This window comes from Oratosquilla oratoria, chromosome 43 (genome assembly GCF_046742065.1).
Source record: "Oratosquilla oratoria isolate Oo_2021 chromosome 43, ASM4674206v1, whole genome shotgun sequence".
Classification (NCBI taxonomy): Eukaryota; Metazoa; Arthropoda; class Malacostraca; order Stomatopoda; family Squillidae; genus Oratosquilla; species Oratosquilla oratoria.
Window position 1 is genome coordinate 16,836,344 of NC_134819.1, and position 23,942 is coordinate 16,860,285.

General features: G+C 40.0%; 1 protein-coding gene across 6 annotated transcripts in view; it reads left to right on the plus strand.

Moving 5' to 3' along the window:
- LOC143021928 (copine-8-like) overlaps positions 1-23,942 on the plus strand; it is a 758,082-nt gene that overhangs the window by 695,799 nt on the left and 38,341 nt on the right. For 4 of the 6 annotated variants that reach the window (XM_076179807.1, XM_076179806.1, XM_076179808.1 and 1 more), the window contains exon 9: positions 22,230-22,420. The exons of 1 other annotated variant lie outside the window; for it this stretch is intronic. In XM_076179807.1, coding sequence (XP_076035922.1) covers positions 22,230-22,405 — 176 coding nt within the window. In that variant the 3' untranslated portion in view covers positions 22,406-22,420. Of the gene's footprint in view, positions 1-22,229; positions 22,421-23,942 lie in introns of those variants that run through there. One more of the 6 variants, XM_076179811.1, reaches the window with a different exon arrangement.

Consider the following 23,942-nt stretch of genomic DNA (forward strand, 5'->3'; position numbering starts at 1 on the left):
TGATTAAAAAAAAAGTATAGTAGTCTATGGTATTAAAGAAAAACACAATGTAGCTAGATTCTTAAGAGAAAAAGAGGAGAAAGAAATAGCAAAAGAAATTCTGAGATAAAAAAGGGGCAAGAAATGGAAAAGGAAATAAAGTGCATAGAATGGGACTATACTCTAAAGAAAAAAATAGACCACTAGAAATTAAACGGTCTCAAATGATAGCAAAAGTACTAACAAAAACAGTAGAGTTGGCAAAAAGTGAAAATTACAAAAATATATGGATAAAAATAAATGAGTGATGGGGGAAAAGAGAGGGAAGACACAAAGAATGAAGCAAATTAAAAAAAAAAAAGAGAGAGCGAGAGAAGAACAGAGACCAAAAAGAATTATTTGAGGCTGAGAAAATGGTATATATATATATATATATATATATATATATATAATATATATAATATATATATATATATAATAATATATATATATATATATATATATTGTTATGCCATGACTTCACAGGGCACGATGATCCCCGAGTATTCTAATTGAGGGCCCCAATATGGCGTAACAAAGTCCGAATTATGAGAGAGGACTTGGGCCCTTAAGTTATGTGTAATTACCAGTCAACTGTTTCTTAAGAGCATTCCACTATATTGTTTCAAATAAAGAGCAACAAAGGAAAATAGCCCCCCCCCCGAGGCCCAGTACTTTGATGTAGTGGGGGGGCTTCCGTGTAGTAAGGACGGTCTGAGCTGTGCCAGCCAGGTGCAACCATACTGGAGAGGTCAGCCCCGAGCTACCAGACGAAAACTGAGCCAAAACTCTTTTTTGTTGACGACCCTAGCTTGGCACTGATTATGGACTGGAATATTCGTAGGATTTGTCGCCCTCATCCTATGACAGTTGTTTTAGGATGAGGTTTTTGGGGTAGTGAATAGATAGGGGGTCCCTCACCCTTTTCCTTTGTGAATTCCCCTATCCCTATCCTTCATATTTGCTACCCTACTCTCCTTTTTCACCATCTTTCTCTAATACTTGTTAAGGAAGGTTCTGGTATCTTGGTGCCTTCCAAGCTACATGTCTGAACCCAGTCAAGTGGGGATGTATACCGCGAGGTCACTACTCCCTGCGAGGGCCGAAAGCCCACCGACTGGGGAATGCATGTTTGTGAGGTAGGTACTAGGCTGCTGACTTCCTTTCTCCCTATCCAGTACACATGCAGAGTGACTACGCCGGACCCATCCTAAATGGGACAAAACAAAAGAGGACAAACCCCAGGTTGACAAAGTCTCAAACTCACCTCCGAGGCCCTGCATGTGTAAATAGTCATTTCTGGAACCTCCTGACTCTGCAGAGACTTTTCTTTTATTGTGCGTTGCAACGGGCAACTGCAGTATCTTCTATGCACTGATTTTTCTTTCTCAATATATGGTGTGGCCTCATAAATATACACGATGATGGCGGCTGTTGAAACAGAATGTTCTAAACCTCCACCACTACCTGATCCCTCTCCTAATATTGACAATATTGACTCAACAAAAATAAAAACCCCAGTTGACGACTCGGGCTTGAAAAAGGACTTCGGTAAAATCAATCAATCAAATGCTGCCCCTAATAGTCATAGAATCTTGCATTTACAATATGTCTCTCTTGATAAGAGTTATACAGATTTATATGAAAAGTTCCGTAAATTTGGACAAATTAAAGAGATCGGAGTTAAACTAACTGACAACTTTAAAGCTTGGCTAGTGTGGATCTTATTTCTTTCTAATCAGGATGCAGCTGCTGCCTGCTTGGATTATAATAATTGTAATGAGAATGAATCTTCAGCCCAACTTGTGGGTAGAGTGCCACCTAACTTGGATATCTTTTATCCAGAAATCCCGGTAGAGGAAAGGAAGGAAAGTGTGCAGAGACCTCCCAACCCAGCTAAGTGGCTCATTATCACTCTTGCAAAAGAACGTGCTAACTTGTTCGAGTTTAGAAGATTCTTGAAGAGTCACCTAGGCTCTGGTAATTTGAATACCAACTCCCAGGTATCACGATTTGGAAGAAATTCCTTCTTAATTCATGTAAAATCTTATGAACAAGCTGCCATGGTGCTCAACTTGAAACAGAAATTGGAGATTAAGGAAGTTAAACCCCACTACACCTTTAGTTATGCCAAAGGGGTAATTTTTAATAGAGATCTGTATGACTTTGATGAAGAGATTTTAGAAATGTGCCCAACTAATGTTTGGAAGGTTGCAAAAATCCCTTGTTCTTCTATGATTATCCTAAGTTTTTGTGGTGAAGATCTACCTCATTATGTAGAGATAGAAAAAGAAATTGTTTATGTGAAGCAGTTTAAGCCCCGTCCCCTTCAGTGCTTTAACTGCTATGGTTTTGGCCATCCTTCCCGCAGATGTGCAAGGGACAAAATGTGTTTGATATGTGCTCAGCCTGAATATGGGGATTGTTCCCACCCAACAGTTTGTATAAATTGTAAAGAAGAGCATGATGCCAGAAATAAGAACTGTGTAATTTATAAGAAGGAACAGGAAATACTACTAAAAGCTCAGGCAGAACATATAAGCGTAGGATATGCTAAAAGACTATTAAGTAATTCCAAAAGATACAGTGATGATGTTAAAACAAATAGTAAAGTGGATCAGCCAACAGTAGAAGGCAATAGAAATATAAATGCCAATATGAATGGTTCTGTTAACACTGAACCCAAGCCTCACTATAAAAGTGTAACTATGAAACCTAATGGTCTTTCTTCTTCTCAAGTAGGAATTTCTAGTACTTCTGAAGCCTCCTGTGCGGAGGTTTCCTCACCCCTTGTTGAAGGGGTGTCCCCTGCCCCATCTGGAGGGGCACCTAAGGTTTGTATTGTAGAAACCTCACAGGCTTCTTCTAATGAAGCCTCCTCTCAGGCAATCTCTCTTACAGACTTGGGGGATTCCCCAGTAGATGGATTGCTGACTAGTGTGCCTCACTCGGTAGAGGTGCACAGAAGCAATGAGGATCAAGGAAATGCTGAACCCAAGCCTCAGCGTGAAAGAGTCACTACTAGACCAAATCGGTCTTCCCCACAAGTTGGAAATTGTAGTACTCGTCAACCCTCCTCTGCGGAGGTTCTCCCATCCCCAGTTGAGGGAATGCCTCCTGCCCCATCTAGAGGGGCACCTAAAGTTCTCATTGCTGGGACCCCACAGGGTTCCTCTAATAAAGCCTCCTCTCAATCAGTCAAACTTCCAAACTCGAGGGGCTCCCCAATAAAGGGATCACGGACTGTTGTGCCTCACTCAGTCGAGGCACACAGAAGCGAAGCTATGGAGTCTGAAGCTGTGCACAGTAAAAGACTCCACAGTCCACCCTCATCTCCATCCTCTTCCCCAAATCGCAATAAACAATCTAAGAAAGAAACTAATAACCCGGACTCTACATCGTCGGTCGGACCATCGTCAGAGAGGAGGATGACACCCGCGAAAGCAAAGAAATTAGAAAAGAACCCACCTTGTAAACCCTCTCTCTCCCAGACTTCTCTTACCAGACCAGTAGACCCCAAAAAGAAAAAGAAAACAGTATAATGTCCATAATTCAATGGAATATGCAAGGTTTTATTTCTCATCGAGAGCAGGTTGGGATTCTCTTTAAAGAACATGATGTGTCTGTTTTTTGTCTGCAAGAAACTATGCTTGGCAATTTATCCCCTAATGTTGGACTTAATTATAAATTTGACAGATCTCCTCCTATGATTGGGGGCCGTGCCCATGGAGGTACTGGTATCATTGTTAAGAAATGTGTAAACCACAGAAGTGTCCAGCTACATTCGGTGTTGCAGGCTTGTGCAGTACAAATCTTTACCACTAAATGGATCACTTTATGTTCTTTATATTTGGAACCTGAACTGGAAGATCGACTCGTAGACATACATAACCACCCCCGTCAATTTGAGTTAAATGACCTACAATCTTTGGTTGACCAGCTCCCTGAGCATTGTATTCTAATGGGTGACTTTAACGCCAAGCATCCTCTATGGGGTGAATCAAGGTGTGACCCCTGGGGCAATATAATTGAAGAATTTATTGATAGTAACGATGTCATTTTGATGAATGACTGTTCCAAAACTAGGTTTGATGTCTTTCACAACTCAAGTTCTGCTATAGGCCTAACTATTTGTTCATCATCCTTAAGATTAGACTACAGTTGGTCAATAGATGAAGAATTACATGGTAGCGACCACTGGCCTATCCATATCAAATATTTAAAGAACACTCCCTCCTGTTGCTTACCTAAATGGAAGACAGGAGAGGCTAATTGGGAATTATTTAGGAGATCCACAGAGATTAATTATAAGACTAGTGATTTTGGTAGTAACTGTGATGCATATGACTACCTGGTAGACATGATACTCTCTGGTGCTTTCTCTTCCATTCCTAGGACAGCTGGTAAACCTCAACGCCCAGTAGTCCCCTGGTGGAGCGATGAATGTGCTATAAGTAGAAAGATTACAAGAACTTGCTATAAGAGATATCGGAGATACCCTTGTTTAGTCAATAAGATAATGTACAGAAGAGCTCGAGCAAAGCAGAAGAAAATCTTCAAGAATGCAAGGAGGGAATCCTTCATTAAATATATTAGCGAATTGAAATATGACTCTTCCCCTACCTTAGTATGGAATAGGATTCGAAAATTACAAGGAAAGTTTACTCCATCTCCCTTACCCATTCTGAAGATAAATGACTGTTTTATATCAGATACAAGAGAAGTAGCAGAGGCTTTTGGAAGACATTATGCTGATATTTCAAGCCCACTACATTATTCAGATGATTTCAGAAGAATTAGAGCCAAAACCACGATTATTCCTCCTACCAATATGAACTCGGAGGCATATAATCTTCTCTTCACCTTGGATGAAATGGATCATGCTTTATCTCTATCCTCCCCAACCTCTCCTGGAGAGGATGACATTCTTTATTCCATGGTTGGTCACTTATCTATATCGTCGAAGAAATTCCTTTTAAATGTGCTGAACAAATTTTGGTCTTGTGGATCTTCTCCTAAATCTTGGAAGACTTCAATCATCATAGGAATCTTAAAGGCAAGAAAAGACCCTCATGACCCACAAAGTTACAGACCTATTGCTCTCACAAGCTGCATTTGTAAGATCTATGAAAGAATGGTTAATACGCGTTTAGTTTGGTTTTTGGAATCTAAAAATCTGCTATCTAACAGACAGTTTGGATTTAGAAGAAATAAGTGCACTCTGGACCCCTTACTTTTTATCACTCGTGAGATTGAGAATGCCTTCGCAATTGAGAACTCTAGCATTGGTGTGTTTTTTGACTTGAAAAATGCCTACGATACTACCTGGCGGGGAGGCATTCTGAAGCAAGTTGCAGAGTGGGGTATCGGGGGTAATATGTTCAATTGTTTAAAGGACTTCTTATCTGACCGTTATCTAAAAGTCCGAGTGGGCTCTTCTTTCTCTTGTGCATATCTTCAAGAGGAAGGGATTCCCCAAGGAAGTGTTCTGAGTCCTACACTGTTCAGCATAGCCATTAATAGTTTATTAGAACAAGTTCCCACAGGAGTTCATGGATTGGCTTATGCTGATGACTTTGCTATTGTGTGCAGCAAATCAATAACATTAGAAACGGGCCAAAAGATTCAAGAGGTTATTAACTTGGCAACAACATGGGCTAATTGCAGGGGCTTCAGATTCTCTGCTGAAAAAACCAAAGCCATAAGGTTTTCCAGACTAAGACGCAAGAAGAAATACCAACACTATTCTTAGAGGGTGTCATATTACCGTATGAAGATGAAGTAAAATACTTGGGTCTGGTATTGGATAAAAGGTTGACATTCACAAATCACATAAACGAGGTTGTATACACTGTCAAACAGCGACTTAATATACTAAAAGTAGTGTCTCGTTTCAACTGGGGAGCAGATCGTGTAACTTTGATAAGGCTTTACCAAACATTGTGCCTTAGCAAAATGGATTACGGATGTCAAATTTATGGATCGGCATGTAAAAGTTCACTGAAGAAGCTTGATATAGTCCACAATATGGCTTTACGGATCTGTTCGGGAGCCTATAGAACATCTCCAGTGGATAGCTTGTATGTGGACGCAGGAATTCCTCCCCTGTATATTCGCAGGGAGGAATTAAGCCTTAGATATATATCTCGGGTCTTGACATCCAAACAGAATCCAAACTTCAAATTTGTAAAGCAGCCGGTAGACAGAGCTCCAAGGAAAAGTACTCTGCCGAAACCTTTAGAAGTGAGATGTGAAGTTGGGACAGAGAAGGTAGGACTTGTTCCTAACACAATTGCTGAGATCACGCCTCCCAAATTCCCTCCTTGGAACCGATGCCCCACCGAAATATGTCCTCTTAAAAAGAAGAAAAACAGAACTGCTGTAGAGCTAAAAAATGAATTTTTAGAACATTTATCAGTAGATGCTGATGCAATTTTTATTTATACAGATGGATCAAAATCCCAAGATGGTGTTGGTTGTGCTGTTGTTGTTGTTGTTGTTGTTGTCGTTCCCTAGACTGTCTGTCCGAGCAGTCCCGTCTCCCCAAGGAAGGCCACAGCCGAAACTGGGTTTTCCCACAAATCCTTTATAGAGTGTATGTTGTGTTGTTTGCGTGCATGATTGTGTATAATGCAGTCTTCCATTATGTGTTGTATGGTATGGGGTGAAGTGTTACATCCTGGGCAGCTGTTCACAACACGGTCGTCCAGCCTCTTCTGGTAGCTTAGAAGTGCTGGGTGGTGACCGCATCGCAGTCTGGCCAAGTGGACTCTGTCCTTACGTGGGAGAGAGGATTCAGAAGGGTGGATATCAGGGGGTCTGGCATGCAGCAGTGTGTTGTCTTTCAGTGTGTTAATGGAGCGGTGAGTGATATGATTATGAATATGTTTCCGGAGGCTGGTATTTGGTGGTTGTGGAGGAAGAGAAGAGAGTATCTGTGTGTAATAAAGGTCTTTGGGTGTAGTTTTAATGTTTCTTGGTGTGTGTGGGTGTTCTGCTATGTAGTGTAACGGGTGTGATGTGTTTGTGGTGGCTGCAGCAAGTGTTTGTGTGCCTCTCATGTCGAGGTGGTCCTTGACTTTGAGGACTTTTGTTTCATGGTGTAAATGGTCTGTAGGTGATGTATTTGTGCAGCCTGTAATTGTTTTTAGGGCTTTGTTTTGTATGATTTGAAGGGTGTTGTGGTGTGTCTCACTGAGATTAGGAGCCCATGCAGGACTCGCATAATTCATCACTGAGCGTATGCATTGCTTGTATATTGTTATATTAGTTTCTTTGTTTTGTCCAAATGTTGTTCCAGTGATTGACTTAAGTGCGTTAAGTCTAGGTGTGCATTTGTTTTTTATGTTTGTGAGGTGTTGTTTGAAAGACATGGATGTATCGTATGTTACACCAAGAATTTTCGGTGTGTTTGTGTGTGGTATTAGAGTGTTGTTGATGTAGAGATGAGGTATGTATTTGTGTTCTTTTGTCCAGTTGGTGAGAAGTGTTGCTGTAGATTTGGTTGGAGCTATTTTGAGTCTGTTTGTGATGAACCATGTGTTGAGTGTGTCAAGGTAAGGCTGGATTATTTCTGCAGCTTTGTCTGTGTTACGATGTGTGCATGTGATTGTTATGTCGTCTGCGTAGGAAGAGATTTGTATTTCTGAGGTGTCTGGCGTGGGTAAGTCATGCATGTATAGATTAAATAATGTGGGGGATAGAACTGAGCCCTGCGGTACTCCGTTCTTAATGTTTCTGATGTGCGATGATTGGCCATTATATGACACATGAGCATTCCTGCCTGCCAGATAATTGGCCAGCCATCTTTTGGTGTTATTGTGCATGTCTGTGTTATATATTTTATCTGTTAGGTTGTGGCGGGGGATAGCATCAAAAGCTTTACTAATGTCCAATGTTATAAGAAGTGTTCTGTGGTGGGGCCTATCTGAATTGATGCCATCAAAAATTCTTTGTGTGAGGTTTGTCAGAAGAGTGTTTGTGGAGTGTAGTGGCCTAAAACCGTGTTGTGAGTCAGCAAGGGGAATATATGGTGTGACAAGTTTAAGTATTAGGCGTTCAATGACTTTAGAGGGGGTGCAGAGAAGTGTGATTGGGCGGTGCGATGTTGGGATTGTTGGGTCTTTATTCGGTTTTGGAATGGTGATTATTTTACCATGCTTCCAGATGTCGGGTATAGTGTTGTGTGAATAGCTGTAGTTTGCAATGTTTGTGAGTGCGTGTATACCTTGTGGTCCAATGTGTTTTAGGTGGATGTTGCTTATGTTATCAGGGCCACAGGCAGATGAGTGCTTGAGACTATGCATTATGAGTTTTGTCTGACTGTCTATGAAGGGTGTATAGTCTGAGTCTGTGGGAAAGTCTTTCTTACGTCGAATGGTGCGTCGGTCGTCAGGGTGAGATGTAAGATGGCTCGTCTGTGCAAAATGACGTATGAGTGCGTTTGCTTGTTGTCTGTTTGAGGGTAGATTATCTGTTGTTGTGATTATTGCTGCGTGAGAGCGTGTAGTGTTAGTGTTGGATAGTGTGATGCTGTTGAGTGTTTTGTACAATTTGCTGGTGTTTGTTTTGTGATCAAGTGTATTGATAAAGTTTTGCCAATTTTGTGTTTTTTGTTCATGTATTTTATTGGCAATCACAGTGTTTAGTGTTTGTATTTGGTCTGCTATGTTTTGAGGGATAGGTGTGGGGGTATCGTGTTTAAGTGTGTCACGTTGTCTGATGAGGCCTTGGATTTCTGGTGTGAAGTTGGGGTTGTGTGATTTTCTGTTGCCTCTAGGGATGTATCTCTTGTCTGCGTTTTGTATGATTGTATTAAAAGTGTGCACAGCATTGTTTATGTTTGTGATTGGTGTACTGTTAAGTGTTTCAAAATGTTGTTCTGTCTCTTCATTAAAGGCTTCCCAGTTAGCTCTCTTGTAATTGGTGTAAGTGTGTCTGTGGCCAGCTGGGGTGCATCTTGTTTTGGTGGTGATGATGATTGGAAGGTGGTCAGAACCAAGGGCTCCGACCACTCTCCATGATGTTGTTGGGGTTAGGCAGGGGGAGCAAAAGGTGATATCAGGAGAGGAGGGAGTGTAGAGGGCTTGGTATGGGATATGTGTATGATTATGCGTGTTGTTCATGATAGTCAATGAGTCGAGTTGAGTCTGTATATCAAGCCCTCTGTCTGTGTCGGGGTTGTCGACAAACCAGGCAGATGACTTGGCGTTGAAGTCACCACCCATGATCAGGTTGGGGATTGAGGTTAGTTGGCTGAGTTGAGGTCTGAAGGTGTTTGGAACTGTGGGGGATGATTGGGGGGGAATGTACATGTTAACTATTGTTAGTGTTGAATTGTTGCCTGTGCGGATACGAATGGATTGGGTTTCTGTTGTGTTATCTGTGGTAGGGAGGAGAATTTTGGTTGTGGCACTTGTGTCCACAAAACAGATGGAATGGTGGATCAGGGTGACGAGTCCACCGCCATTGCCGTCAGTCCGGTCTTGTCTGATGGTGGTGTAATTATGAAATGATGGTGTTTTGTGTGAGTGTCTTAATTTTGTTTCTTGTAGAATTGCAATGTGTATGTTGTGTTGTTTAAGAAAGTGTTCAAGTTCATGTTTTTTAGTGTTAATACCGTCAATGTTGTGTTGTAATATGTTGATGTTGTGTGTTTTGTATGTGTTGTATGTTGCCGTTTGGGGTTGAGGTTGGGGTGGTAGTGGGGAAGGTGTAGGATCTGGGTCAGAGGGGGGGAAAGGAGAGATCGGGGACAAAGGAAGGGGAGTACTAATCGGGGGTAAGGGCAAAGGGAAATTGGGAGTGGGTAAGGGTGTTGGCTGTGGTTGGGGAGGTGGGATTGGGGTTACTGGAGGGCAGGTAGAACATGTCCAAGTGTTTGTGTATTGGTTTGTGTCAGCAAGTGTTGTACAAGTGAGGTGGGCCCAGTTTTTGCACATATTGCACTGAACTGAGCCCTTTGTCTGTCTGCTCGAAGTAATGGGTTTAGAGCATGTTGGGCATGTGTATTTTGTGGTGGGCCCAGGATTGCTCTCTACATCTCCGGCTAAAAGTAGAAGAAGAGGGGTGATCGCCGGAAAATGACCCCTCAGTGCAGAAAAAACGTAACATTGTGTGTTGGAAAAAAAGGATTGTGGTACTCCCCCAGGTAGGCGTAGCTCCTCCTTGGGGATCGGTGCCATCTGCGTAGAGCTGATGGCCAGGGGTAGTTGCTGCTGTTTGGCCCCCAACTCTTGGGGTTGGGGGGTGGTCCCACGACGTAGACGTTGCAGCTCCAGGTTGTGCTCCAGGTTGTGCTGTTGTAACTGGTGCTGTTTTAAAGAGAAAGTTGCCTGATTTTAGCTCTGTTTTTACTGCTGAACTGCTGGCAGTCAGCAACGCCCTCAAGTTTGTTTTTAATTCTGTTCCGTGTGGTAGGAACGTTGTTATTTTTACGGATTCCATGAGCGTTCTATCCTCTGTAAATAATTTGTTGCCTCATAATTTTTTAGTGCAAGAAATACAGGAATGGCTGATTCTCATAAACAACAGAAAGAAGATAAAAGTAAACTTTTGCTGGGTGCCGTCCCATGTGGGTGTCACTGGAAATGAAAAGGCTGATGCTGCAGCCAAAGCCGCCACTAGACTCACCCATATAGCAGACCGAAAAGTCCCACATACGGACTTGAAACAAGTGATCCATTGTTATACAATGAAGAAGTGGCAAGAGCAATGGACAAGGCTGGACGGCAGTTATAAATTAAAAGAAATTCATCCCTTAGTGAACCCTTGGAAGTGTCCTCCTTTGGACAGAAGGTCAAGCATTGTCTTGACAAGACTGAGAATTGGCCATTCCTACATTACACATAAATTTTTAATGGCAAGTGGGGCAGAAAGGCTGGCCCCCCAATGTCCCACTTGCCAAGTAGTGTTGACAATAAGACACATTTTAATTCAGTGCCTTGCATTCTCTAATAAGCGCAGGGCAAATTTCTTAACAGATTTATCTTTTAAAGAAATTTTAGGGGAGGAAGCTTGTGTGAAGAACGTTTTAAAGTTTTTAAAAGACATAAATTTATTTTATGAAATTTAAAATTGTGTGTGTGAATGCTTGTGAGTGTGTGTTGTTGAAGTGTGTTCGTGAATGTCTATTGTTTTAATTGTTTTACTTGAATTTTATTTTTATTTTATTTTTTAAACTAAAAGATAAATATGCGCTGAATGGCCTACCGGCTCTGGCGCTTGGCCTTCGAGCCAAAAACTCCATAAATCAATCAAAGGAAAATAGATTTAATTATAAATGAAAGCTTAAGCATGACAGAACAATTCCAATTTAGAATAAGATGCTGCTGGCAAATGAGAATTGAAACATGGAAAAGCCGGCAGCTTTCAACAAGAGTATTTAAGAAAATAAAGATCTTTGCACAAGTATATCCATTACCTTATAGACATAGACACACTCGGAATATAATCATCAAAGTTAATTTACTCACTAGAGACCTAACTACACTGGAACTAAAAATGTTTAATCTTACTTGACACAGGGTTTCTCACCAGTTCTTACAAGCTCAGTCCCTTCAGGCAACTAACCGAAACCTACCTGGCCAATCGCCCTCGTCACATTCGGCCACCAATAAAGCAAAACTAAAGGCATCCACATTCTTTGTTAAAAGATACAAGTTTTTATATCTGACTGTACATGACGATTACATATAATTATTCATGTACTAGTGCGGTTAAGCATTCATACTACACCACAATACAAGGAATACATTCATCGTACCTTCGAACAACGTATCACCTAGCAGACGACACTAGTCGTTGGAGGCGAAGGGACACTAAACTTAAATAGTACATGGTTTCATACATAATACATAGTTTCATACATAGTACATAATACATACACAATACATAATTTACATAATACATAGTTTATAGAAAAAATACACTCTTGCATAACAATATATATATATATATAAAGGAAATGCTGGAAACAAAAAAGGAGGAAAAAGGAAAAAATTAAAAATAATGTACCGTATTTTCCGGCGTATAGTGCGCGACTTTTTTCCGTTGGAAGGGCCTAAAAATGGGGGGTGCGCGTTATCCGGTGGTGCGCATTATCTACGGCCTACGATAAAAATTCTGCGGCTGTGTGTGTAATTTTTTTTTCACAACAACGTGACGATGTTGGCCGTCACAAAGTCGGGAGGCACACTTCTCCGTGACGTTCCGTGAGAACAAGAAGAACAGCCATGGGGACATGAAAGAATAAGCCAGCATGGGCTACCGTATATAAATATTTGGTATAGGTAGGTATCTATCGAATCTTATTTTTCATGTTTAAATAGGCCTAAACACCATGAAACATGATCAATATTTATGATATTTGCCCATGTTCACAGCATCTTAGTTTGAATTTTTTGTTGGCTTTGTTGCTTCACTTTAGGTATGGTACAAATTCCGTTGCGGCCGTTCATAAAATCGTGTCAAACACCTGACTACAACACCCTCTTTTGGGAGTTATATTAACTAAACGTCACCTCGATGAGAGACTGTCCTATTTCACCACTGTCATTGCAGGTTCAAAGTTAAAACGAAACAGTCTGTTTGTTTCAGTATTAAATAAAAAAAAAAATGGTAAAGACGAATTATTTCCTCAAGATATAAAATGAACATTTTCTGTAAAAATCCCGAAATCTTTCTGTATATTCTACTTTCAAACTTTTTTATATCATATTTCCAAACTAAGCTACAAAGTAATAAGGGACCAACGCACAACATGAGTCATATACCGGTACATGTAGTTCCGACTTTTTCTTAGTTGTTTCCTGATTGATGCCTAAACTGACACTTAATTTAGTGACAAATCAACAGATTTCCCAGCAGTGGTTCTAGCCAATGAAAAAACTTCTCCATGTAACCTCGTTCACATGATATAAATACCGAGGTAAAACTGAGCTATAGACAAATGCGATCGGACATGCGCGTTATACGTTGGTGTGCGCTATCTGAGTACTGAGATAACGAAGTGCATGGGTGCGCATTATAACCCGATGCGCATTTTAAGCCGGAAAATACGGTATGCCAACAGAGGTGGCATGATTTCAGGTCTAAATGAATTAAACAACTATCTGGCTAGAGGGAAACCGGATATGATGGGAATTGTGGAGACAAAATTAAAAGGTCCACTACCCCCAAATACTGTGGGACAAGGTTTATATAATCATTGGATAGAAAATAGAAACAGGGTGTAAGAGTCATGTTTTTGACTAAGAAAAGCTTAAATGTGACAAAGATAACAGAGGGAAATAATAACGTGGAATAGATTATGATAAAAGTTGAAAACGGTGACATGAAAAGTAGAAAATTTGTAGTGATATATGTGCCCCCAAAAACATGTTCTTGGAAAGAAAGTGACCATTCCAAAATGTTGGTAGACAGAAAGCATGCATTAGATGAAATACTGAAAGAAGGAAACTTAATAATTATGGGTGACTTTAACTGTAAAGAAATATGTTGGGAAGAGATGACAGTGAAAGGTGGAGGGGACCTTTGGGGAAATATACTACTGGGCATGACCATTGAGTACACAATGACTCAATGGGTAAAAGAAAATACCAGATATAGAAATAATGAAGAATCAGTGAGACTAAACTTAATATTTATGTCAGAACCTGAAATTGTGGATAAAATGGAATACAAGACACCAGTTGGGAAGAGTGACCACATACTAATTGAGTTTGAACTAAAAGAGGAAATTTATTTGAAAAGTAATGAGAAACAGAAAAGGAAGACTAATGTACAACAAAACAGGTCTTGAGAAACTCGGAAAATTCTTTCAAAAGGCGAATTGGGAAAACGTCATTAATGAAGAAACAAAGATGGAATTGAAATGGATGATATTAAAAAAAATCTATAATGAAAGAATGGATAAATACATACCAAAACAAAAACAGGAAAAGGTGTACATTAAATGCTGGGAGTTGCTAAATGTGAAGGAGGATAGGGAAGGAAAGATAGCTGCAGTGGGAAATGCGAAGAAAATGAGAGTGATGAGTGAGGAGAATGGAGGAGAAATAAGGAAGGATGAGGTGAAGGCAGTTGTAAAGATGATGAAAGCAGGTAAGGCACCTGGTCTGGATGGATGCCATGCAGAATGTCTGAAAAAGGGAGGTTCAGTGATGGTGGACTGGTTGGTGAGGTTATTTAATGTTTGCTGGAGAGAGGGTAGAGTACCGGAGGACTGGAGAAGTGCCTGTATAGTTCCTCTTTACAAGGGAAAAGGGGACAAGTGTGAATGTAGTAGTTTCAGAGGGATTAGCCTGTTAAGTGTAGTAGGGAAGGCTTATGGGAGGATCTTAATTGAGAGGATTAGGAGAGGAACAGAAGGAGTAATTGGTGAGGAACAGTGTGGATTTAGGACAGGTAGAGGTTGTGTAGATCAGATCTTTGTGGTAAGACAGATATGTGAGAAAGCTATAGGAAAGGGGAAGGATGTTTTTTGGGCTTTTATGGATCTGGAAAAGGCTTATGATAGGGTAGACAGAAAGGCACTGTGGGAGGTTATGCAGATTTATGGGATAGGAGGAAAGCTTCTGGGAGCTGTCAAGAGTTTTTATGAGAGTAGTAGAGCTTGTGTCAGGATTAGAAATGGAGAGAGTGAGTGGTTTGAAGTAAAGGTGGGACTTCGTCAAGGATGCGTTATGTCGCCCTGGCTGTTCAACTTATACATGGATGGGGTGGTGCGAGAGGTGAATGCTAGGGTAGTGGGTCAGGGATTGGAGATGGTTAAAGAAAATGGAGAAAAGTGGGAGGTGAGCCAGCTGTTGTTTGCGGACGACACTGCGCTTGTGGCAGGATCAGAGGAGGGATTGAGGAAGCTGGTGGCAGAGTTTGGGAGAGTATGTGATAGAAGAAAGCTAAAGATAAATGTAGGTAAAAGTAAGGTGATGAGATGTACAAGGGGTGAAAGTGGCAGTAGACTGGAAGTGAACATTAAGGGAGAGCGACTGGAGGAAGTGGATAGTTTTAGATACTTGGGTGCAAGTGTAGCAGGAAAAGGTGGAGTGAAGGTGGAGGTAGAATGTAGATTGAGAGAAGCGAGTAAATGAGTAAATGCCTTGGTGGATTAAAGAGTGTAATGAGGAATAGACATTTGGGAATGGATGCGAAGAGGAGACTGTATGAATGAGTGATTGTGCCAACAGCACTGTATGGGGCAGAAACGTGGAACATAAGAGAAGAAGAGAGAAGGAGTTTGAATGTGTTTGAGATGAGGTGTCTGAGAAGTATGGTGGGGGTTACTAGGCTGGATAGAGTGAGAAATGAGGAGGTGAGGAGGAGAACAGGGGTGAAAAAGGATTTGGGAGATAGGGTTGATGAAAGAATATTAGGATGGTTTGGACACATGGAAAGAATGAGTGAAGAAAGACTAGTAAAAGAGGTATGGAAGGCAGATGTGGAGGGAGTGAACATGAGGGGACGTCCTAGGATGAGGTGGATGGATGGGGTGAAGGGGGCTTTGGGGAAGAGGGGAATGTCTGTTGAGGAAGGAAGGGAGAGGACGGAAGACAGAGGTGAGTGGAGAATGGTTGTATATGGATGATGTTGTGATTGCATGAGGAGGAATGGGCAGGGGGGGGGGTAGTATGTGTGAGTAAATTTTGACGCAGCCCGAAGGGATTTCTCCCCGTCCTCTCCTTATATGCAAGGGGGGACGGAGAGGGGGGGTCGCCGATTAAATGAAGCGGCCTTGCTGTGGATGTGCTGTGTCTTGCGACACTGTTTCTGACCCAGGGCGGTGGGCAGGGTGCAGGGATGACCCGTCATCCAGGAGGTGCTCAGATGAGAGGGAGGGTGGGAGGGGTGTGGAGTGTATGTAGGGATGAAATGGGTGGGAGTGTTTTTATGCCTTTCCCCTTTTGGCTACCTCCCTTGTAAGGGGGAAAAAGCCTTGGTATATGTATGTATGTATGTACAACAAAAATGTAGTGAGGCAAAAGATAGCTTGGAAAAAGTGGGGAAAAAAATGGAAAGTGGCAAATATATATCAAACTAAGAAATGATTATGTAAAAATATGCAGGGAAGAAAATTAAACTACAAAAAAGATAGACAAATGTAAGGATCAACTTAAATTATTCTACAGATAAATTAAAAGTAAACAGGCAATAGTGACACTGCGTCAAAGGAATGTGGAATATATAGATGTAGAAAAGGCTGAAATTATGAACAAACATTTGAAATCTGTATTCAAAAATGAAAATACAGTTGGGATGAAAGAAGAAAGATCCCTCCAATGAAAGAAATAATTGTGATACAGAAAAAATAATGGACCAAATAATAAACCTTGATGTTAGAAAATTACACTGCCTGGATGGAATTGCAAATTGAATACCAAAAGAATGTATAGGTGAACTAACAGACAAAATATATAAGATAGTGGATTGCTCACTCAAAGAAGTAAAGATACCCTAAGATTGGAAAAATGCAAATATTGTACCAATATATAAAGGGGGAGATAAGGAAGACCCAACAAACTATAGACCAGTCTCCCATACAAACACAATAGCTAAAATACATGAAAAAGTAAAAATTAGATGGACTAAACATCTGGAAGAAAATATACTGAATCCAAAACAATTTGGCCTTAGACACGGAAGATCATGTGCCACAAACTTGATTTAATTTTATTCAAGGTTAATAGATACAATGCAAGAAAGGGACAGATGGGCAGAGTGTGCTTTCCTAGATTTACAAAAGGTGTTTGATAAAGTACCACACAAAAACTACTGAGAAAACTTGAAACAACAGGTGCTTAGAGATAAAAACTCGACCTGGGAAGAAATGATAAGTGGAGTCCCACAAGATTCAGTATTAGCTCCAATAATGTTTGCTATATATATAAATGACATGGATGAAGTAGTTGAATGTTATATGAACTTCTTTGCAGATGACACAAAATTACTAAAATACAGAAAAAGATTTTGAATCACTACAGAGAGACCAGGACAAAGTCTGGGAATGAAGCCAAAATTGGGAAGTGAACTTCAACATCAAGAAATGTAGTATAATAGAGTTTGGAAAAAGTAAAAAAGAATATCAGGACACTATAAAATTGGTGCAAAAGAAGTAAAAAAAGTTAGCTCAGAAAAGGACCTTGGAGTAATTACTAACTAAGACTTGTCACCAGACAAGCATATAAACAAAATAATAGGGGGGGGGGGGGGTAACATTCCTGGACACTAGGAAAGTCTTGTCTATTTCAGGATTTTGTTACTCTGAACTTGAACAAACACATTATTATTACATTTGTAGGTCACAGAAATAACAAAAACACACATTCTTTTTATTTATTTGTAGTACACAGTTATTTATTCTATGTGCCACTTATCACCAACCACTCTCAGCCTCACTCGCCTCTTCCTTCGACTCCCGGGCACTCATAGAACAGAAAACAAGAGTTTACAATCTCTAAATTATTCATTTCTCTGTAACAATTTTTCAAGCTTTTATGACTTATAATCACAGTCCATACATTTAAAAATTAGTTTACCATTAATTGTGGGTTGGTGACACTGTTTTCTTTTTTGTTTTGGTGTAGAACAGAAAACAAGAGTTTACAATCTCTAAATTATTCATGTCTCTAACAATTTTTCAAGCTTTTATGACTTATAAACACAGTCCATATATTTAAAAATAAGTTTACCATTAATTGTGGGTTGGTGACACCGTTTTCTGTTTTGTTTGGTGTAGAACAGAAAACGAGAGTTTACAATCTCTAACTAAATTATCAATTTCTCTGTAACAATTATTCATTTCTCTGTAACTTGTACACAGACACTTCCACTCACAGTGCGGGCTAGCTTCAGACTGAGATCAAAACAGAGCGCGGGAGACTGACCACGTGGAGGCCCTCTCTCTCAGTGCTCTTACCGCCAAATTCAAATCGTGTTAAATCGAAATTGTCATGATATCTAAAAAAATTTCCTTAAAAATTAACTTATGTTAAAAAATGCGTTAGTTAAACTCGTGTTAATTGAGAGTTGACAGTAGTTGGAGAAACCTACAATTTACTAAGATCAGTAAAGGTGGCTTTTAATTACTTGGATGAAGTAATGGTAAAAAATATTAGTCACACTGATAAGACCAAGATTGGAGTATGCTCTGACACTATGGACACCCAGCACAAAAAAGAATATAAGGAAAATAGAATACAAACTAATTCAGCCAAGGTCCAGTCCGCTAAAGTGAATTTTCCGCTAAATTGGAGGTCGTTTTCGACCCCCTATTTAGTGGAATTTTCCGCTAGCTTGAGCTTATTTCCACTAACTCTGGTTCGGTATTTGACTCTCTACGTAGCGGAATTTTCAGCTATATTGAGTTTTTTTTTTTGCTAAATCCTCTCAGTCATTTTCTCATATACTATAGTAGTCTGGATGGCTTATTCAAATGAAGACAATAAAGTACTATGTACTATTAATAATGCATGTGTTTTGTTTACCCTATACAGTATTAATAATAGCATAAAGAAAAAGATAATAATAAAAAATATATAGTAAAGTATAGTAGAGTTAATAGGACTGGGCAGTTGGTTTTTGGATAGTGAGCATTATTGTTTTGTTGTTGCAGAAAACATAGTTCGTTGTTATAGAAGTGTTTTTCGTGGTGATTACTCTCGTGTACTGATTTTGAATTTTCCCATCAACTTACTGTTTCATTATTTTGTTTTCTTATACCATATATCTCTACTTAAATATATTTCTGCTACAATTATACTTTATACATATACTGAATTATATATTATTGTATATATATATATATATATATATATATATATATATATATATATATACAGTTGAACCTCGAAAGCCCGGACCCCGAATTCCCGGACCCTCGTATGACTGGTCGAAATGAACAAAGGGCGGACTTTTCAAGCAAAGTTCCCTATTTGTCCGGTAGGTGGCAGCGACGGCTGTACACATGTACTCAAACCCGGCCCAGGCAAGCCGCCACCGTTTCGTAGAATTTTGTACCAAAACGTAGTAAAATAGCGGCATGTGGCAACTGCACAAGGACATGAGGAAATTTTTTCTACATATCAGCGGGCCGTAAAAAACATTCAAAAACTCAAACTTTTGTTTAAAAATCATAGAACTAGTTATCAAATAATAAATGGTACATCAGAATATGACTTATTGGTAATTGTTACTTATAAAGTATTATACCCCAAAAGATACGTTTTTACCGTGTAGAAAAAATTCTACGCTAAAGTTTCAGTTTTCTTTTAGCGATAATAATATGAAAAAATATTTTTTATATCTTACTGAATATGTTAGGGCATGGGGGCCTTGTATACATTCAAGAATAAAAAACTAGAACCAACATTTTGTCAAAGTTTGACAAGTATATCTTGCTATGAAAGTCTGCACATGCTCGAGAAAAATGTATGCCACGGTATGGCAACACTCCCATTCTACATGGCAGTGTAGAAAACGCGGCAACCCTGGCCGCCACCACTATCCCGCGTGCATACCTTCCGACATTTACAGTGTACGTAATAAAAAAACCCAGTACAGTACACTGTATATACAGTACATTTACATGCCTGTATTACAGTTATTACAGAATTATTGGTATTATAGTATTATTATTATTACAGTATTATTATTACAGTGTTATAGTATTATTCTTATGTGTTTCTATGCCATATCATACATTACCTATACGTATACCACTACGAAAATCTACGGGTGTTAGGGCGAAATTTTCGATGACCGGACTTTTGGCATGACCGGACCGCCCTTCCCCCCAATTAGTCCGGGCTTTCAAGGTTCGACTGTATATATATATATATATATATATATATATATATATATACTGTATATATATATATTTATATACCTCCAAAATACTAAATTATAAATTTTTCCTTGACTCCACCACCACAATCTGGTAACATCTGGTAACATTGGACTCTGAGACACGCATGTGGCCAGTTGACGGAAAATGCTCAACTTAGTGGACCGTTCCTGCTAAATTGAGCTATTTCCGTAGACGCGCGTTTGGCCAGCTAGTGGAAAATGGTCAACTTAGTGGACCATTTCCACTAAGTTGAGCATTTTCGTTATTGCTATTTGCAGTTCGCTAATTTGAGCTTCTGCTAAATTGATATCCGTTAAATCGGGCTTCTACTGTACATACATATACCAAAGGCTTTTTTCCCCCTACACGTGGGGTAGCCAAAAAGAAAAAGGCATAGAAACTACTCCCACCCATTCCACCTCCTATATATTCCACTCCCCTCCACCCTCCTCCCTCCCATCTTGGCACCTCCTGGATGGTGGGTCATTCCTGCATCCTGTCAGAAGCAGTGTCGCAAGACACAGCACATCCACAGCAAAGCCACTTCATAAATTCGGTGACCCCCCCTCTCCGTCCCCCCAAGCAGAAAAGGAGAAGGCGGGGAGAAATCCCTTCGGGCTGTGTCAAAAAAAATACTCGCACACACCTCCTCACCCCCCATCCCCCACCCACTCCCCCTCATGCATCACAGCATCATCTATACACAACTCCTCTCCATTCACCCCTATCTTCTGTCCTCTCCCATCCTTCCTCCACAGTCATTCCTCTCTTTTGTAATGCCCCTTTCACCCCATCCATCCATCTCTTCCTAGTACGCCCCCTCATATTTATTCCTTCCACCTCTGCCTTCCACACTTCTTTTACTAATCTTTCTTCATTCATTCTTTCCATGTGTCCAAACCATCCTAATACTCTTTCATCAACCCTATCTCCCAGTTCCCTTTCCACCCCTGTTCTCCTCCTCACTTCCTCATTTATCACTCTATCCAGCCTAGTAACCCCTATCATACTTCTCAGACATTTCATCTCAAACACATTCAAACTCCTTCTCTCTTCCTCTCTCATGTTCCATGTTTCTGCCCCGTACAATGCTGTTGGCAGAATCATTCCTTCATATAACCTCCTAGCATCTATTCCCAAATTTCTATTTCTCATTACACTTTTCAATCCACCAAGGCATTTACTCACTTCTCTTAATCTACATTCTACCTCCACCTCCACTCCTCCCTTTCCTGCCACATTCGCACCCAAGTATCTAAAACTATCCACTTCCTCCAGTTTCTCACCCTTAATGCTCACTTCCAGCTTGTCACTCTCTCCCCTTGTACATCTCATCACCTTACTTTTGCCCACATTTATCTTCAGCTTCCTTCTTTCACACACCTTCTCAAACTCTATCACTAACTTCCTCAATCCCTCCTCTGATCCTGCTACTAGCGCAGTGTCATCAGCAAACAACAACTGGCTCACCTCCCACTTTTCTCCATTTTCTTTAATCATCTCCAACCCCTGACCCACTACACTTGCATTCACCTCTCACACCACCCCATCCATGTAAAGATTGAACAGCCAGGGTAACATAACACATCCCTGATGAAGTCCCACCTTCACCTCAAACCACTCACTCTCTCCATTTCTAATCCTAACACAAGCTCTACTACTCTCATAAAAACAAATAGCAAATAGCAACAACAAAGATGGCACCAAAATTGACATACAAAGATTGTCTAAACTGGAACTACCAACTATTGAACAAGAAGGGAAAGAGGAAATCTACTGACCATTTACAGGATCATGAAAAGCATGGAAGCCCTTGACAGAGAAGACTTATTAAAGTGGGATAAAAGAAAAATAAAAGGACATGAAAAGAAACTCAAAAAGGATAATTATAAAAGAGAACTGAAAAGAAAAATATTTTCCACACAGAGTGGTAGATGTCTGGAACAAATTGGACAAAAAACAATAGTGTGTGCAAAAACCATACAAGAATTTAAGAACAAATTAGATGCTGAGAGATACAGATATGGATCACTATGAGCATAACTCCCCTTCCCATATAATACAACTAGGTAAATACACACCTCTCATCCACACAAATGGAACAGACCAGAAGAAAATCCTTTCAGTATATGTTATTTCTTCATCCATTTACAACCATTCTCCATGCACTCCATTCTCCATGCACTCCTTGCTTGACAGACATTCATCTTACATCCAAGATATAAATATGTAATATTTACTTACTTTATATCATTTACACCACTATGGCTGATATAGAAAATACATTATGAAATGACTTCTGTTTTGCATGATTCAGGAACACAGAGCTAAATAACAAGGAGGTTCCTTCTCATGTTGTCATCACCAGAATTGCGGCGGCATCTCAGGCATGGTATGGGCAACAGTCATTACTCACAGGCTAGGCTCGCAAAGGATGTCCTGGCAGAAATTCCTCAGCAGGTGGTGAAGTGGATGAGAACACGGGGTTATTCTCCAAAAGAACCGGTAATTCAGGGTCCCACCAATACCTATGGGATGCAGTGATACTTGGTGGGGTAGGAACAAGGCTTAACAGTTTATCCAAAAGTCTAGAAGACCAGCAAGGTAAATTTTTCTTTCTGAAATAAATCTGGATAATTGTTCATTTCATTCCCTCCTTTGACTGTATTTTCCTTGGCAATAGCTGTGTCATGCTATCAGGAAGACAGAAATTTTAAATCTTGCCTTGTGTGTTTTGTAAATGCCATTAGAAGTTTTTATACCTTGCCTTTTCCCATTCTCCCTGTTAGTGCTCTTGATTGTTATTAAGGTAGTTGTTCAGCACCAGATCCCCATTGCTCCTGCTCATGTTTCTACAAGACCATTTTTATGCTGCACTTATAGGTATGTGTTGATAATATAAGGAGTTGCACTTTTATCTACTTATTTCTGTGTCCTTTATTTAGTGGCCTATTGATTTATTCACATGTTTATTTCTTATATCCTATAACATTCATTTCCCCCTACACTGAATGGAGAAGCATGATGAAAATGACCTTATGAAAAAAGTATATCCTTTGCATCCTCTTCCTTAGGGATCTCATCAGAGGTCTTCTTGTTATTCTATGGTCTGTGTACTTGATGTATCTATACCACTTGTCCTTACATATTATTTGCCCTATGTATTCAACAGGCAGTTTAAAGAGAAAAAAAAAAAAGCTATGGACTGCATAATTGTATGCAGTAATTATTTTAGGGACTTTCATAACAATTGTGTAGAACAGCCACACAGTATGCTTTAATGATTAGAAACAAATTGCATATCACCAAAGTGTTGATCACCTTGTAACTTCTATTATTCTTACTTTCTGCTATCCACCTTAAATCTTTTCTGTTGCAAGATGATTGAATGAAATATTCAATCCTTTAGATGACCAGCTTGCACATGCACACAATTTAGCTACAGGGCATAAGATCACGACCTCTCCAGAAACTCCTGCATGACCCCCTACTATGTTGAACCTCACCCATGGTCAGTTTGCCTGAGCACAAAAGGATACCTGCATTCTCCATTGCCAACTGTACGTTGTCATGTGACTGGTATATTTATTACTATTTTCACCATTGCTTGTATATAAAAACTATAAATGAATACTAAAAAAAAATAGAATGACAGTGATGAGTGAGTAAAATGGAGGAGAAATAAGAAAACTTGAGGTGAAAGGAGTTGTTAAAATAATGAGAGCAGGTAAGGCACCTAGGTTGGATGGGTGTCATGCAGAGTGCCTAAAAAAGGGAGGTACAGTGATGGTGGACAGCTGGTGAGGTTTAATATTTGTTTAAAAGAGGATAGAGTGCTGAAGGACTGGAGGAGTGCATGTATAATTCTACTTTACTCTGTCATTAACTTCCTTAATCCCTCCCCTGATTCTGCCACAAGTGCAGTGTCATCAGCTAACAACAACTGGCTTATCTTCATTTTCTCCATTTTCTTTAACCATCTCCAATCCCTGACCCATTACCCTTGCATTTACCTCTCACACCAAGGTGACACATCCCTGGCAAAGTTCCACCTTTACCTCAAGCTATTCACTCTCTCCAT